Genomic DNA, 17,000 nt, shown 5'->3' on the forward strand with positions numbered 1-17,000 from the left:
CAAAAGTAGGATGTTGCATGCTGGTAGTGAACAGTACATGTTCCAAAAATGTTTAGATGCCATGTCGCTTTGTAAGTGGTATGGATATCCAGATTTTTTCATAGCAATCACATGTAGCCCAAAGTGGCTAGAAGTTAAGAGATTTCTTCAAGGCACAACGCTTAAGGCGGAAGACAAACCTGATATTTTATGTAGATTATTTAAAATCAAGTTGGATGCCATGATTAAAGACTTGAAGGATAATGTAATACTCAGAAAGGTTCAAGCAGGTATGTTACATCATCATTTTTATCATCTACCTGTTTTTACATTGGTATTCATTTATAACAAAGTAGATTATTATTCAGCACTTTTTACATTCATATCTCCTTATACTAATACACAAAATATGAATTATTTGTTTAATAACTTTTAATACCAATAAAACTATAGCTTTAAAATTAATATAATAATTTTATTTAGGTTTATATGTATTTAGGTTTGGTTATAAACATATATAAAGTGATAAAGTGATAAAAGCGGCTGGGGCATTAGTGAGTCCAAGTGGCATTACAGTGAACTCATAATGTCCGTACCTTGTTCGAAACGCCATTTTCGGAGTATCTTCTTCTTGAAATTTCAACTGATGATACCCAGAACGTAAATCTATTTTCGAGAAGAAACTCGCTCCTTGCAATTGATCGAATAAGTCGTCAATTCTAGGTAGCGGATATCGATACTTAATAGTTGCTTTGTTCAAGGCTCTGTAATCGATACACATTCTCATGGACCCATCTTTCTTCTTAACGAATAAAATCGGAGCTCCCCAAGGTGATGAACTTGGACGAATAAACCCTTTCTCTAACAACTCATCCAGTTGTTTCTTTAATTCTTTCATTTCCATCGGAGCCAAACGATAGGGGGATTTGGCTATTAGAGCTGTTTCCGGTATTAAATCTATTCTGAATTCGACTTCTCGATTGGGTGGGATTCCTGGAAGTTCATCTGGAAAGACATCAGAAAAATCGGATACTACGGGCACATCTTTGATTTCTTTCGGTTTTGATTCTTTCGTCACATAAGCCATAAATGCTAACATCCTTGGTTTAAGCATTTTATAGCTTTCATCATGAAGATTATGCTAACATGACCAGCATCTTTGTCGCCCACGATTTGAATTGTTCATTTGTCAGGGGTTTGAAGTTCAATGGTTTTCTTATTGCAGATGATACGGGCATGGTTGTCGGATAACCAGTCCATACCTAGAACTATATCAAAACCTGCTAATGTCATGGGTAGTAATTGTACAGGTATGACGTAGCCTGCTAATAAGATCTTTCCATTTTCTAAGGTCTCGGTAATTTTAACTATCTCACCACTGGCCGTCAACGTTTATGGTTTTATTTAATTTCCTTAAAGGTTCGTTTAATAGACTACAAAACTTATAAACTATAAAATTCTAATTTGCACCAGAATCAAATAAAACTCTTGCGTAAACGTTATTAACTAAGAACGTACCGGTGATGATTTCCGGTATGTCTGCGGCCTTCTTGGTGTCGAGTACAAAGACTCGAGCATTCCCCTTCTTTCCTTCATTCTTGGCGCCGCTCCCTCCAGCACCTCCAATACCTCCACTACCAGCAAAATTCTTTTTAGGACATTCAAAACTAAGATGTCCCATTTCTTTGCAGTTGAAGCATGTCAACTTGTTCTTCCAACAATCAGCAGTGGCATATCCTGGCTTCTTGCATGTATCACAGATGATGGATGAAGATACTGCAAACCGGCATCGACCCATATGATGCCTCTTACAAATCTTTCATAATGGGTAGTTGGAATTGAAACCACCCTCCTCCTATCCACATCTTTTCCCTTGTAATGATTATTTCCCTTTCCTTTCTTGTCATTCGTGGAATATTCCTTCTTGTCCTCTTCTTTGTTGCGGATCAGACCATTCATCAAATAACCAACAAGCTCCATAGCGGATTCGGCTGTCTGTGGCAAATGAGACCTCACCATGTCTCTTATCTCTCTCGGTAGACCCCATATGTAGCGGGTTAGCTTGCTCGATTCAGGTGTTACCAATTGTGGCACAAGTCTACAATATTCCTGGAATTTGGTATTGTAATCTCTCAGATTGGTCCCTACTACCTTGTGATTGAGAAACTTAGTTTGAACTAAGTCAGTTTCATGCATCGGACAATAATTTTGCATAACCAGATCTTTAAACTCTTCCCACGTTAACTGATACATGGTTCTTCTTCCTCTTGCCATCAACAGAGTGTTCCACCATTCTAAGGCTTCCCCTTTAAACATCTGTGCCGAGTACTGAATCTTTTCCTCATCAGTACATTTGCTTATTATAACAATTGATTCCATTTCTTCGAGCCATCTTATGGCGGCTATGGCTCCTTTGTCGCCATAAAATTCTTTCGGCCCATAGTTCTTAAAATCCTTAAACAAACAACCTTCAATTCGTAACTTCTTCTTAAAGGTTTGGTGGATCTTTTCACCATTGGTTGATCCCTGGTCACTTTCTTCGTTTTGAGGGGTAGGATTAGGACGGGATTTGGATTTGACAGACTTACTGGGTTGTCGGTTTTCACTTTGATGGACAGATTTTTCTTTCATAGCGGGTAATAAGGTAATCATGGCATTGATCATTTCTTGCATTTTGGTTATCAACTGCTCATGGTTTCCTTGAGAAGGCTCAGTTTTTGATTGGTTGCTTTTAGCATACGAAGCTTCCTTATTTTGGGATGGATTACTTTGTTTCAACATTCTAAAATTATAAGGAAATTGACTCATTACTTAAAAGTTTTTATTTATCCCACAAACAGGAGTACATTATGACAACTCCTATTACCATGAATTCTAGGAACAACGATACTATCACAAATACTACGGACTTATTCTAGAAACAACCGATACTACAACAACGGAACAAGGAACAAACGATAGAACCACAACAAAACAGGAACAAAAGGTATGGTCATAACAGAACGAGATCTTCAATCCTTCATGTATTACTTGATTATCTTCTTCAACTTACTCTTGTGTAGTAACTTCTTCTCCACTTTTTTCTTCTTGCTACTCTCCGTAGCCAACTTTTTCCGCAATTCATCCATCTCATGCAGTGCCCAATCCAAATGCTCTTCTTGGGACTGAGGGATGAGACTTGGATATCCATACTGGGGCGGTGGATCACGATATCCCATCATGACGATGTCATAATGGTTCCTTGGATACTGCGGTGGTGGACTGGATTCAATTGGCATGTTGTGAAAGACTTCTGCAGCCTCTTCTTGCTGCCTGATTTCCTATGCTTGTTCTGAGATGGTTGGAATGACACCTGTAAAGGGTGGAAAACTACCTGTGAGTGCCTGGACATATGGGTCATGTGGATCATAATGAGGGGACAGGTGAAACAATGGTTGCTGGCAGCCTATACTCGGTGGACAGCCACATCCTGGGTGGTTTTGCACCTCATGGTTCCTCTCATTAATGCTCATTTCCTTTGAAACCTCTTCCTCTGGTTTTTCTTCCGGGTCTTCTTCCGATTCTTCTTCTGGTTCTTCTTCCGACTCCTCTTCAACTTCCGAATCAGGGTCTTCTTCTGGTTCAACTTCCACATTACTTTGATTCACCTCAATCCGAATGGTCTCCGGTTGCATCACTCTCATCTTGGGTTTCCTTGATAGACCTGAAACAGAATGAGGAGAATCCGTGGGGTTGTAAACTGGGGTTCTTGGGCCAGAGTAAATCTGCATCCAACTTGGGGTACCCTCCTTGGGATTGGACTTAGCTGGTTCGTCAACCTCCATGTTATTGGAAGGATGATTCCTTGGGGTTGGCAGATCACTTGGAATGTTGATTGGCATTTGCTCTGTGCCTGGGAAGTAAATGGGTTGATTCCCATATGGGACCACTGGTGTGAGGGATCTGTCTTGATCAAAGAAGTTTTCATAATATTCATCACTTTGACCGTCGGGAGGAACGATGGGTTTTGGATGTCCTGCTTTGTCTCAATTATTCGTATAAGGATTCTATTATCTTCTTGAATACCGACATCTATGAAGATTAGAATGATAAGGGATAGAAAAGATTAGAATGATAATGGATAGGAAAGAATACCAACTTATCTTATCCTTATATAATAAAATAATAAATATTGAAACTTATCTATGATCAAAGCTTAGGTATACTTATATACCTAATTCGCTAAGATCAATGGCTCTGATACCAACACTTGTCACACCCCGGCTCAAGGCCTGGGCGTGACACCCAACGTTGGTACCTGTTTTATAAATATATCAGAGTGTAAGGTTGTAAAGTGGAAGACTTTAATAAAATATTATTATATTTAAAAGACGGGATTTTAAAACACCTGTTAATTTGTACATAAGTGTTTGGATTACAAAACTAGGTTTCACAGTATTTTATTTATAAAACATTCATTGAGCCATCAGATCGTCTAACGGCTACCCTTCTTCTCCAAACACCTATTCTCCATTACCTGTAAAACAGTTATAAAAATACGTCAGCAACACATGCTGGTGAATACGCTGATACAAAACATTTAAATTACTTAGTTATCCCCTCGGGTATCTTATGACCCGGCCCATCGTGGCTTAGGAAACAACTAAGTTAAATATACTATTATAAACCTCCAGTTATACTTGAAACCTCTCAGCGATACCGCAACATCGAGGTCTTAACAACTATCAATATACACGAGATAATCCCCTCTCAGACATTACTTAGGTCCGGCCCAACGTGGCGGAGGCATTAGCAAGTGTGGTGCGGTGTGCCCACCGTCTACCCACATATGTAAGGATCCAGACAAACGTATACAATAGCCTGAGGGCCGGCATTACTTTTGTTTATAAAGTTTTAGGGATATAATCCAATGCAAACATTCACAGACTTTGTTTTATAAAAAGTTGGACGTATTCACCTTTCTTTTTGGTTGGTGTTTCTCACCAATTTGTCTCGTTACCTCGGACCTATAATACAAGAATAACATTTTATAAGTACTAGATCAACGATCTAGCTTCAGACTTATAGTCCGATTGCATAACCTTTACCTTGACATTTTATCTCTTCATAATAATAATGACCTCTAGTCCTTTCTTGTTAATCACTTATAAACCTTTGTTTCTTCTTCGTGAAGAAACATATATTTAAATTTTCTTTTATTATAAGAAATATTTAATAAAATCTTTATATAAAATAAAGAAGTATTATTTTATCCATAATCTCGACTTTATGGAATCTTATTTTCACTTTATAAAATCAAGGTACGGGCTATATCCCCGACTAGGGTCTAAGCCACTTATAGTATAATAATCAGGCAGAACCCCTACCTTGAATAACTTATTAATCGAAGTGCTTATGCTCTACTTGGACTGCACTTCTACTTGGACCGTACTTCTACTTGGAAGAAGGTCGAGAGAGTAACTTAGGTAGAGTCACGGCACGCATTTCGAGGTAAGACTTGTCGGGATATTGCCATATCGGGGTCGTGGCACGCTTATCGAGGTAATGTGAGATTAGGAGTGTGAGTTGGATGAATGAGGACCACCCCCATGGCCGGCCTATATACAGAAATTTTCCTACATCTTCGCGTATCGCGAAGCTTCTTCGCGTATCGCGAAGATCCACTAGTTTCGCTGAGTCGCCGCGTAGGCTTGCCACGTGTCGCCACGTGTCACCTAGGCCTGCCATGTGTCAACGCGTGATGACACGTGTCCCGTGACGTGTATCGCTAAGATATAACCTGGATTCTTCTCGTATCGCGAAGATGCAAAACTTTGAATCTGTTCATTTTTGGTCCCTGATCTTTCGGTAACTTGCCATATCTTTGATTTCGTCTCATCATCCAAAAATACAAAGGCGGCTCGCGGCGATGCGAAGTGCATAGTGCGCCATCAAAGCGCCACATTACGCCCATCGCCCTTCACCCGAGCCCGTGCCCGTGTGCGTCGGGTGCTTCGCACCCTCCGCTAGGACTAGGGAGAGTGGTTGGCCACATAAGAACATTTTCATGGAATGTTCTCTCCTTATAAAGGTGCTTAATATTTCTTTCTTCTTCCGATGTGGGATGGTGTATCCTTACTTCATTCCTTTAATATAAACTACTTCCCTTCTTTGTCTTATTTTTCTCTTTACTTTTACCATGAATATTTTTAGTCCGTTAACTTTATTATTTGCCAAAATTTTTCCAAAATTTTTGTGATGTTACATGCATGGTCCTTATGGCATTGAAAAACTGAGTTGTCTATTCATGATTGATAGCAAGTGTTCTAAAAACTTTCCGAAGAAATTTCATGAATCTACATGCATTGACAGTGATGGTTATCCTTTATACAGAAGACGCAATGATGGATGTTTTGTTGATAAGTCAGGTTTCAAGTTAGATAATAGAAGCGTTGTTTCGTATAACAAAACACTTTTAAAATGATATCAAGCACACATCAATGTGGAGTGGTGCAATCAGGCAGGTTCAATAAATTTTTTTATTTAATATATAAACAAAGGCCATGATAGAGCTAGCATTTGTTTTGTACCAACCAATAAACAAAATGACCATCAAGAATCAGTAGATGAAATAAAAGACTACTGTAGTTGTAGATATATATCTGCATACGAAGCATCATGGCAGATTTTCTCATATGATGTTCAATATAGGAATCCTTAAGTTATTAGGCTTCCTTTTCATCTTCCAAGACAACAACAAGTTATATATGAAAATTTAGATGATATCGATGATGTCTTAGATAACCTTCGGTGGCTGCTTCCATGTTTCTAGAATGGATGAACTCCAATAAAACATACCCAGAAGCACGTAAACTAAGTTATGTTGAATTTCCTACACAGTTTGTTTGGAAAGACGATAAACGCAGTGGGAAAAAAGGAAAAAAAGGGGTTTGAATTGGTAAAATTTATTCAGTTTCCCCTCTCTTGGTGAAGCATATTATTTAAGAATTTTGTTGAACAAGGTAAAAGTTCCAACATCATTCGATGAAATTAAAACAGTACATCATGTGGTACATCCTACGTTTAGAGATGCATGTTACGCATATGGCTTTTTGGATGATGACAATGAATACGTTGAAGCAATCTCATAAGCAAGTTTCTCAGGTACCGGTTATTATTTACGAAGTTTATTCGCTACAATGTTAATGTCTAAGAGTATTTGTAGACCTGAAGTTTTATGGGAAAGGACGTGGAATTACCTGTCAGATAATATTCTCTACAACCAACGTCTTCTTTTAAAGCATCTAGATATCTAACATTTATAAGTTTCTACAAATTGCTATTAGTTATAGTTATAGTTAGAAATTAGTATATTTACTTAATGTAAACAATGTTTATCTAATACTTTTGCAGGATTAGTACTTAATGAGCAACAAATTAAGAACCTTACGTTGTTTGAGCTTGAAAAGTTTCTACAAAGAAATAACTCACTCTAAAAAAGTTTTCAACCATGCCATATCCTGATCATGATTCTATATCTTCTGTAAACAATCTTCTACTTAGCGAAGAACTGGCTTAAGATAAGGAGGTGTTAGTTGAAGAGTTTGATCAGCTTTTTTCTTCACCAACCGATGAACAACGACTTATATATAAAGAAATCATTACAGCAGTCAGTAAGAAGAAAGGAGGCGTCTTTTTTATTTATGGTTTCGATGGGACAGGAAAAACATTTCTTTGGAAGACCTTATCTGCATCTTTAAGATCTGAATGCAAGATTGTTTTAATTGTTGCTTCAAGTGGAATCGCATCTTTTCTGTTATCATGAGGCAGGATTGCACATTCCAGGTTTCACATTCCTATAAATTTAGTTAAGGATTCCTTGTGTTACATAAAGCCAAACAACGTATTAAAAATAAAAAAATATTTTCAAAATTCTGTTTTAGCCATTATTCTTATATTTTCTTATATAAAAAAAATAAAAAAAACCGCTGTAATGCACATACGTATTACTGTGCGATACCGTTGTATTACACATTTGTATTACTATGTATTTTTGAGTTTAATAGTATTTTATTGCATATATTCAATATTTGTGTATTGTATATGTGTAGTAGTATTGTATTATATGGGAAAAAGTAATAATAAAATAAAAGTCGATGTGGTGCACTTGTGAGTTAATGTTATATTACACATACGTACTAATGTGTATTTGATGAGTGTATTAGTCTTATATTGCATTTATACAATAGTGTGTATCAAATATGTGCAATAGTGTTGTATTCTATGCAATACAAACACTTTTGCATATATGCAATGCACACTATTACACATGCGCACTATACCGACGAGGTTAACGACAAGTTTTTTTTTTTGAACCAATAACAACATATAAAAATAATGGGAAAAAAAGAAACTTCAAAAATTTTTTTTTTTAAAAGTTAAAAATTGTTTTTTAGGAGTTTTTAAAAGTTTTTAAGTTTTTTATTTAAGAGGAGTTTTTACTAGATCTCACCCTATATATATATATATATATATATATATATATATATATATATATATATATATATATATGTGGCAATTAATGATCCTTAAATTTTCTTTACTTTTAAAAAAAACATATTGTCTACGATTCAAAAAGCATTTATTCCTGAAAGACGACGACACAGTTTCTAGAAGTGCGTATGAACACGTTTATTGAAAACAAGGCTTTGCTAAAGAGGAAAAAAAACATTTATTTTACAAAAGCGTAAAGTTTCTAGAAGGACTTATTTCCAGCTGTCTTGTCCAGCCACACTCGATTATTTATAATTTAGAAAATCTTATATACATTAACCGACTATTATTTTTTCTAATATATATTGAGAGATTGTTTACCGTTCTTATATTTATCTATTCTAATGAAAAGAAAATAATTTAGAAACACATTCTATCATACATTTCTCCCTAATTAGTTTTTATTTTTAATAAAACGTATTTATATTAGTGTAATCAAAACATATCAATAAGCCCTTTAATCAAACAGTTAATCACCTAAATTATAGGAATTAAAAATATACGATTATTTATGTTAATATAATCAAGATATTTATATCTCTAATAAAATAAGATCTACCTTATTCTTATTAAATTAATTTATATATACTTTTGAATGTAGGAGATAAATATAGTAAAATTTAATTAACGATATTTATAGGTATAAGATGATAAAGACATGAATAAATTATAAATGAATATCAATTTTATTCTCATATATTCATTCAATGTGCTTTGAGTTTTCATTCAAAACTGTAATACAAAAGTATGTTTTATTCATGCTAATTGTATATATGATGTTCTTTTTAATGTTTATAATGAAATATTTTATCATCTTTTATTAAAATTTGCTATTCTATTAAAAATATAATTACAATTTATAAAATCAATATGAGCATCTTTCTCGTCATTAAGAAAAAAATTGTTTAGAATGCACCACGTATTAATATGAATATTCCATTTGAAAATATAATCTGAACTTATAAAACTATTTAATTTGATAAAATGCAGGCATCTTATAAATTTAATCAGTTAATTTTTATGACTTAACTGTATTTTTTTAAGCATCCCGTGCATCACACAGACTCTAAACCTAGTTTTTTATAAACAAATTTCAATGATTTGGTAGACTTAAAATCGAGACCTCTCAACCTTTTTTATTTTAAAGGTTTTATCTTTGTTAATGGGTCACTAAAGATCTTAAGCTACTTATGTTAATCATATATAACTACAACTACCATCTAGATGTCTTTTTGAGACTTTAAAAATATGCTACTAAATCATTGTTTTACAAACTGCTATTAAATCAATGTTTCTAATTAAGTTCTGTCTCTAATATCTGAAGAGGTAGGTCTCAGTAGAGCCCAGTTGGACCCGCAGGATTCACCTTGAAGAGAGACGTCTGCGCAGAAACCAACTGGATCCGCAGGATCCACCATGCTCAGAGACGTGACGTCCTTACGCGCAGTACGCAAGCTGTTCCCGCAGGAAATGCCTCCCAATGGCGAAGTACTCCGCCTGTTCCCGCAGCTGCGGATACAAGCCATCAGGGAAGGCCACCCGCGCAGCAAGGCTACACGCACAAGGCACTTAGCTCTCAATAATTCAGTAGTCACCTGAAGGAATGAGCAAAGGGGGAATACTCCCGCCCAAATGAGCCAGTCCGTACGATACTGGAAGGTCTTTTGTACTGTACCTGACGAGGTATGGGCAAAAGATCTGACCAGAGATACGACAGCCCATTGACAACAGTATGGCGAGCAGCATGCTCTTGTACTGTATGTCACTATTAGCCGCTACCTACTCACCAACTCCTGTCATACCACGTGCATAGCCTGCAGTTGGTGGAAAAGGAATAGTACACAGCAGGCCTGGTCACTGTCAGCCGCTGCCTACCCACCAACTACCAGCATGGCACGTGCGTAGGCCACAGTTGGTAGAACAGGAATACTATTCAACCGGTTATACCCTCTTGGAAACCTACCTTCGGCTATAAATACCCCAAATGGTATGATCATCTCATCTCATCTTGTATCTTACATCTTATACCTGATATCTGCTCTAGCAATCTCTTAATATACACTTATATTCAAGAGCAATCTAGTCTGATTCTCACGCCGGAGGGTGGTCACAAGGAGGTACCCCCCCCCTTCTCAGTGACGAGCTCACGGTGTCTGTTTTGCAGGTTATCAGAAGAACCATCTTTGCCGGATCTAACCCCTCGTGGGAAACATCTATTTAACCCCCAGATTATCCGTAATCTGCCCGGGGTCGATTAGTGTTTCTTCAATATCTTAAATAGAAACTGCCAGTTATAATTTTAAGTTAACTTGAGATTTATTGTCATTGTCTTGATTCTTTCTAAACAAATCACATTGTAGTTTTTTTTCTTTTTATTATAGTATTAAGATTAAGATAAGCTGAGAACTATTAATTAGGTCACTATGAGTAAATCAAACATCATATTTATCTTTCTCATGAGCCTTGATCAGAATCAGTTTGATTGCCATGGACCGAAGCAAATCACACCCCGGTTAGTAAAAACACGCTTATATTGGTTGATTTTGGTTAATTGGTTTGTAAACGTTAGGTTGGCTTTTTTTTTTTTTCTTTTTTTTTCTCGGTGTATAAGGTTAGTTGAAAATTTGAAACCATTGTCTATTTTTGTTTCATTACACATGGAATTTTCTTTTTTTTTTCCTTTGTTCATTTAAACTGATTTGTTTTTATCAAAATACCTTTCTGTTATGTACTAGTTAAATCAGTTACTTGTGAGTTCGTGTGCATGTGTGTTTATCGGTTCGTTGTGATTTTATGTTGTATAAATACATATAATCAAAACTGAATCATTATAATAGGTTATTAGAGAAAACTGAATTAACTGATTTAGCTAAGACAACTTGCCTTTTTGTTTAGATCAATTATTCAAATTTTTTTTTCACCACTATCTTTAGTTTGTGAGTAAGGACTAAGGAGTTAATTAGTGCGGGCGGTTAACATCCTGTCTTAAGAAAGTTCACTCAGGTATTTGAAGTAATTTTCAAACGCTATAAAAACAAGCTTGCGGTGCCATTTGTTTTAATAAAAATCATACACAAAAGAACAAATATTATAAACAAAATGATTGAATTGTGTGCATGTGTGTGTGTTTTAAATTAATTGACATGTATGTATTAGAACACGTAAACTTGAGCGTTTCAGAGCACCATACCCCCCCCCCCCCGGGGGGCACTATGGGGTGTATCATGAACCAAGCTAAATATTTGTAGGTTGAGATGAGCAGAGAATAAACATATCAAGTTCAGATTTCTCAGACGAGGCCTCCAACGACCTGGAAATGATACATGGAGAAGAAAACAAAACCTAATAAACGAATACAAATAATTGAAATTGTCTTTAAAAAATAAATACTAAATTCCAACCCATATGACATCTATGTTTTTTTTTTTAAGTATTTTAGGTTTTCTTTATTAATTATGTACATTTCAAATATGTTATTTTTTAAATTAATGAAATATGGGTCATGATTTTATTATTTTATTTCTATTTTGAAATACTTGCTTTTTTTAAGTTTTTAGTGTGTGTGTTTTTTTTCAATTCGAAAAGAAATAAAAAAAATATTAACGGGGTAATAATTGCAAGGGGTGTTATGGGGTTCTCTACTTCTCTTTATTCGATTTGTAAGTTTTTGTCTATTCTGGTAGCGGCATAGCTTGTTGCCTGCTTGTCTTCTATTTCTACGTAATTTAATATATTATTCTGTTTATTTTACTTTCTTTTGTGACATGTATAATATTAGATGAGATATATCTAATTACCTGATTCTATCAACCAAAAGTTCTCATTAACATGCCAAATTTAGTATACAACAATTGTCTAATCAACATATTGATTATTTCAACCAATTTCTTCACTAATCATACTCTAATTAGTATTCCTAAACTATTGTAACTCATTCGCTCACAAAGGATTGTGTTTGAATTTGTATCACGTGGCATGCTCCTTTTTGACCCGTTTTATACAAAACTTAGGATTTCATATATGTTTACTTTTATTTATATATGCTTGCTTTTATTTGCGAATTTAACTCCTTAAACACATTGAAATAGGTAAAAATGAACATATGAATCCAGGATTTACCTGTCAAACTAGTCAAAACACAATTGATCCTTTTTATGTCTAAACTCACATAAAACACCAAATTCAAAAATAAAAAAATAGATCACCATATACACAATTATCTTGCCTTTATATTCAATTATTCATACTCATTTCAATAACACTTTTAATTAACTTTCATTTATCATGAGGGTTAAAATGTCAATTTCAAAAAAAAAAAAAAACAAGTCAAAATTAAGGGTTGCTCAATTATATTTTAATGATTCCATTAAAAGGTTGTCTTTGAATCAGTCAGAGGTTAAGGCCACTTAAGGGTGTTTAGCTCACTTGAAAGCAATCTCTTAATAGTTCAATAAGCCTCTTAATAAGTAAGTTTCAAAAATATGCTAACCCATTTAGAGGCCATCTTTTAATTAGTCGGATCTTTAAATGATTAAGCACAAGATTGCACTTGTACCCAACTACTCAATATGGCTACGTAAACAAGAATAACGAGTTTATAACATTTCATAAATATCATTAGCGATGTTCTTGAGACAATAGACACCAAAACAAAATACTATTCACTTATAGGAATTTAGTTTTTGAGCCAAAATTTATTAAGAACTCAGAGACCAAACTTTTTTCTTTTTCTTTTTTGCAAATGTGCATAAAGTAATACAACCATTGCTATTGATACTTGTTCATGACCACATGACTCTCATACCCCACATTTAAAGTAATATAACCATTGCTACCGACTCTCATACCACATTTAAAGTAATATAACCATTGCTATTGATATTTGTTTTATTCACATGTTTATTTTTTTGGAACTATAATAATAAGACATGTTTGATTTAAATTATTATGACGTCACCTAAGACGTAACACACTAGTACTCTACTCATGTCTCTCTTATTTAAACCCACACCCACCCCACATACATCTCAAATTACTTATCTTCTAGCTGCTACATTTTGGAATCAACAAAAATTTTGCTACCATTAAAATGGCAATCAAAGTGTACGGCTCCATGTTCTCCGCCGCCACTCTCCGTGTACTTCTTTGCCTAGCCGAGAAAGACATCGATTTCGAGCTCATTACCGTCGATTTAGCCACCGGCGAACACAAAAAACCGCATATGCTTGAACGAAACGTAAGAACAACTCACATAGTAATTACTAATTAGTTTCCACATAAATACGTTAATTCACTTTCTCCGTATTTGATATGTATGCAGCCGTTCGGTCAGATTCCGGCATTCGAGGACGGCGATCTCAAGCTCTTTGGTAATCATGGCTTTAAATTTACATCACACAAATGTTGTTTGTTGCGTCTTAATTTCAATAACTGCTGTTAGTGTGAGCCTACCCCATTTAGTTGAGGCACATCCTTTTTAAAAAGGAGATCCAAGTTTACACAAGGGGTGCAAAACTAGCCGACTTCCTTGCGAGTTACTTGAGCTCGGATCTATAAAATGTTTGAAATGAACCGAGTTTTTCAAGCTCACGCTTAGCCTGAGCCTCAAATAAAGCTCGTTTAGTTATTGAGCCCAGCTCAAGCTAAGGCTGATCACGAGTAGAGCCCGAGTTGAGCCAGGGTGGTTCAAGCTCGGGCGAAATTAAACGAGGCAACTTAGCTAGGCTCTAACTTGATTTTGAACGTAAACGAGCTTAAGGTCGAGCCAACGAACCGGGCCATGACTCGAGCCGAGCCAGGTTGGGTTCGAGTTCGGGCTCAAAATTAAAAGAGGCAACTTAGCTAGGCTCTAACTCGGTTTTGAACTTAAACGAGCTTAAGATCGAGCCAACGAGCCGGGCCATGACTCGAGCCGAGCCTGGGTCAATTTTGGCTCGGTTACAAAAATGATCAAATCAGCTCATGGTGTTTCAAATCAACTTTTTTTACAGCTAGTTTTATTCGAGCTTTTATCGAGCGAGTCACGAGCTTCATGCCTCGAGCTTTTTGAACAGCCATAGCTCGAGCCTTGTATGGGACTTACGTATTTTTAAGTTTTACCTTCTTTCTACTTCAATGTAATAATTTTACAAGTCACACCGGAGCTCGGCCTCTCGTAAGTCAAAATGAGCAGAGCTGAAGCCAAGTAGAGCTCGGGCTGAGCTCATTTACAGGCCTAGTTAAAACCGATGCAAATGAGTATATTTGAATTATTGGTGTAAAGTGGAGTATGCTTAACATTTGTGATTTGTTGCAGAATCAAGGGCGATTGCACGGTACATATCAGTTGCATACGCGGGTAAGGGAACGGATCTTATAAGCCCGGATCCGAAGAAGGCGGCTGTGGAAGACGTGTGGTCGGAAGTGGAGGCTCATCAATTTCAACCGGCGATAGTGAAATTAGGCTGGGAGCTATACATGAAGCGGGTTTTATTCGGACAGAAGGCTGATGAGGACATCGTGAATGCTGAGGAGAAGAAGCTGGCGAGTGTGCTTGACGTGTACGAAGAGCGGTTGTCCAAGACCAAGTATTTGGGCGGAGATAGCTTCTCGTTGGCGGATCTGTCGCACGCGCCTATGACTAGCTTTCTGCTGGGGACGAAGACGGAACGCGTGCTTCACGAGCGGCCACATGTGAGCGCGTGGGTTACGGATATGTTTGCTAGGCCTGCATGTGTGAAGGTTTTTGGTGTGCCTGCATATTAATTTAAGATTTAAGATAGCTGTGTGAGTTGTACGTTGTGCTTGTGGTGGTTGTATTGTTAGGTAATTTCGTGTTTGATGTTGAGCAGCGATCACTGCCAACTATAATATATAAAAGTTAGTTTTGGTTTTAAAAGAGGTCACTTATGGGAAATTTGTTCAAAAGTTAAAAGAATAAAAAAGAAAAAGAAAAAGAAAAAGAAAGATAACCATTATATCATCATTTAACTAAAATCCATATTTTTCAAAATTTAATACCAAATTTTAAAAATCTCTTACACCTCATATATCATTTTATGTTTATCTTAATTACAAATAATTATTTTATTATATTTTTCGTTTTCATGCACTCACAGTAATTTAAAAAATGATGAATGGTGACTTTTTATATGTAAAAAATTTGTATAATAACTTTTTATAATCGAAGGTTAGGGTAACAGATGCTGGATGGGATTAAGTTAGTTTTTGGTAGGCCTTTTTAAAATTAAAAGATGGAGAAGAAGATGATGAATGAGATGAGAATGCTCTTATATTTTACATAAATGGTCTGGTATAAGGGTGTGCAACGGGTACAACCCGGTCCGAAACCGGAACTTTTTAGACGGGATTTTCAAACCCGGAACAGAACTGTTTATATACGGGTCAGACCGGGTTTAAAGTGGTTAACGGGTTGTAAACTGGTTCACCATGAGAACCGATTTTGCGAATGACCCATTTGAAATGGAAACACATTAACAAGTTTATAGACCACATATTCAAAAACAATTATCCAAGACGCACATGCGCATACTTGCAAATGATCCTGGCTCATTTGAAGCATAAACATTTATCCAAACCACAACTACACAATCATCCAAAACAAATATAACCATTCATCAAACTTTAAAAATCCAAAACTTTCATCCAAACTTGAAATATCCAACATTAACAGAAAAAATAAAAGAAAAAAAAAACAAAAGCAATTCATACTTGAAAAATCAAAACAAAACAAAACAAGAAAAATCCAACGACGCGTCTCTTCAATCTTCATTCGATCTTCATCTTGTCAACTCTCTTAAAAACATCTAAAGAGTAGAAATATAGTAGTTAAAAAATTACCAGTCGAACGTGATTAACAAAATATGAATAATTACCTTTAGTCCACTATAACCATTTTGGCCAACAACTTTCTATTTTTAAAGAATCAAACTTCATTATTGTCAAAGTACTCATAATAATTTAAAGAATGATGAATAGTAACTTTTTATATATATAAAAAACTATTATAACAACTTTGTTCAAAAATGAATTCTTTTATTGATATGATTTTCAAAGAGGTAACTAATGGGAAATTTGTTCAAAAATTAAAAGAATAAAAAAGAAAAAGAAAGATAACAAATATATTAGAGCATTCACGTTTCATTCATCATTTTTTATCCTATAATTTAACTAAAATTTATACTTTTCAAAATTTAATACTTATTTTTAAAAATCTCCCACAACTCATCCATCATTTTTATCTTTATCTTACTCACAAATAATTATTTTATTATATTACTCGTTTTTATACACTCACAATAATTTAAATAATGATGAATAGTAGCATTTTATATATAAAAAGTTGGTATAATAACTTTTTATAATTTAATGTTGGCGTAAACGAATGGTGGATGGGATGAAGTTAGTTTTTAATAGACTTTTTTTAAAATTTAAAAATGATGAAGATAATGTATAGGATGAGAATTTTAGTATACTTATATACGATAGTT

The 17,000-nt window shown here is 35.2% G+C and overlaps 1 protein-coding gene across 1 annotated transcript; it reads left to right on the top strand.

The window, feature by feature from the left end:
* The first annotated feature begins 13,557 nt into the window (after positions 1 to 13,557).
* On the top strand, positions 13,558 to 15,349 carry LOC143581600 (glutathione S-transferase APIC-like). The gene is made up of 3 exons (XM_077064354.1): positions 13,558 to 13,747; positions 13,832 to 13,880; positions 14,807 to 15,349. The coding sequence occupies exons 1-3, from the start codon at positions 13,601 to 13,603 to the stop codon at positions 15,253 to 15,255; spliced, it is 645 nt and encodes a 214-aa protein (XP_076920469.1). The 5' UTR covers positions 13,558 to 13,600; the 3' UTR covers positions 15,256 to 15,349.
* The last annotated feature ends 1,651 nt before the right edge of the window (positions 15,350 to 17,000 follow it).

Source organism: Bidens hawaiensis, unplaced genomic scaffold (assembly GCF_021521415.1).
Source record: "Bidens hawaiensis isolate Kalapana, Puna unplaced genomic scaffold, B.hawaiensis_p1.1 tig00031109_1, whole genome shotgun sequence".
In the NCBI taxonomy this organism is placed as follows: domain Eukaryota; kingdom Viridiplantae; phylum Streptophyta; class Magnoliopsida; order Asterales; family Asteraceae; genus Bidens; species Bidens hawaiensis.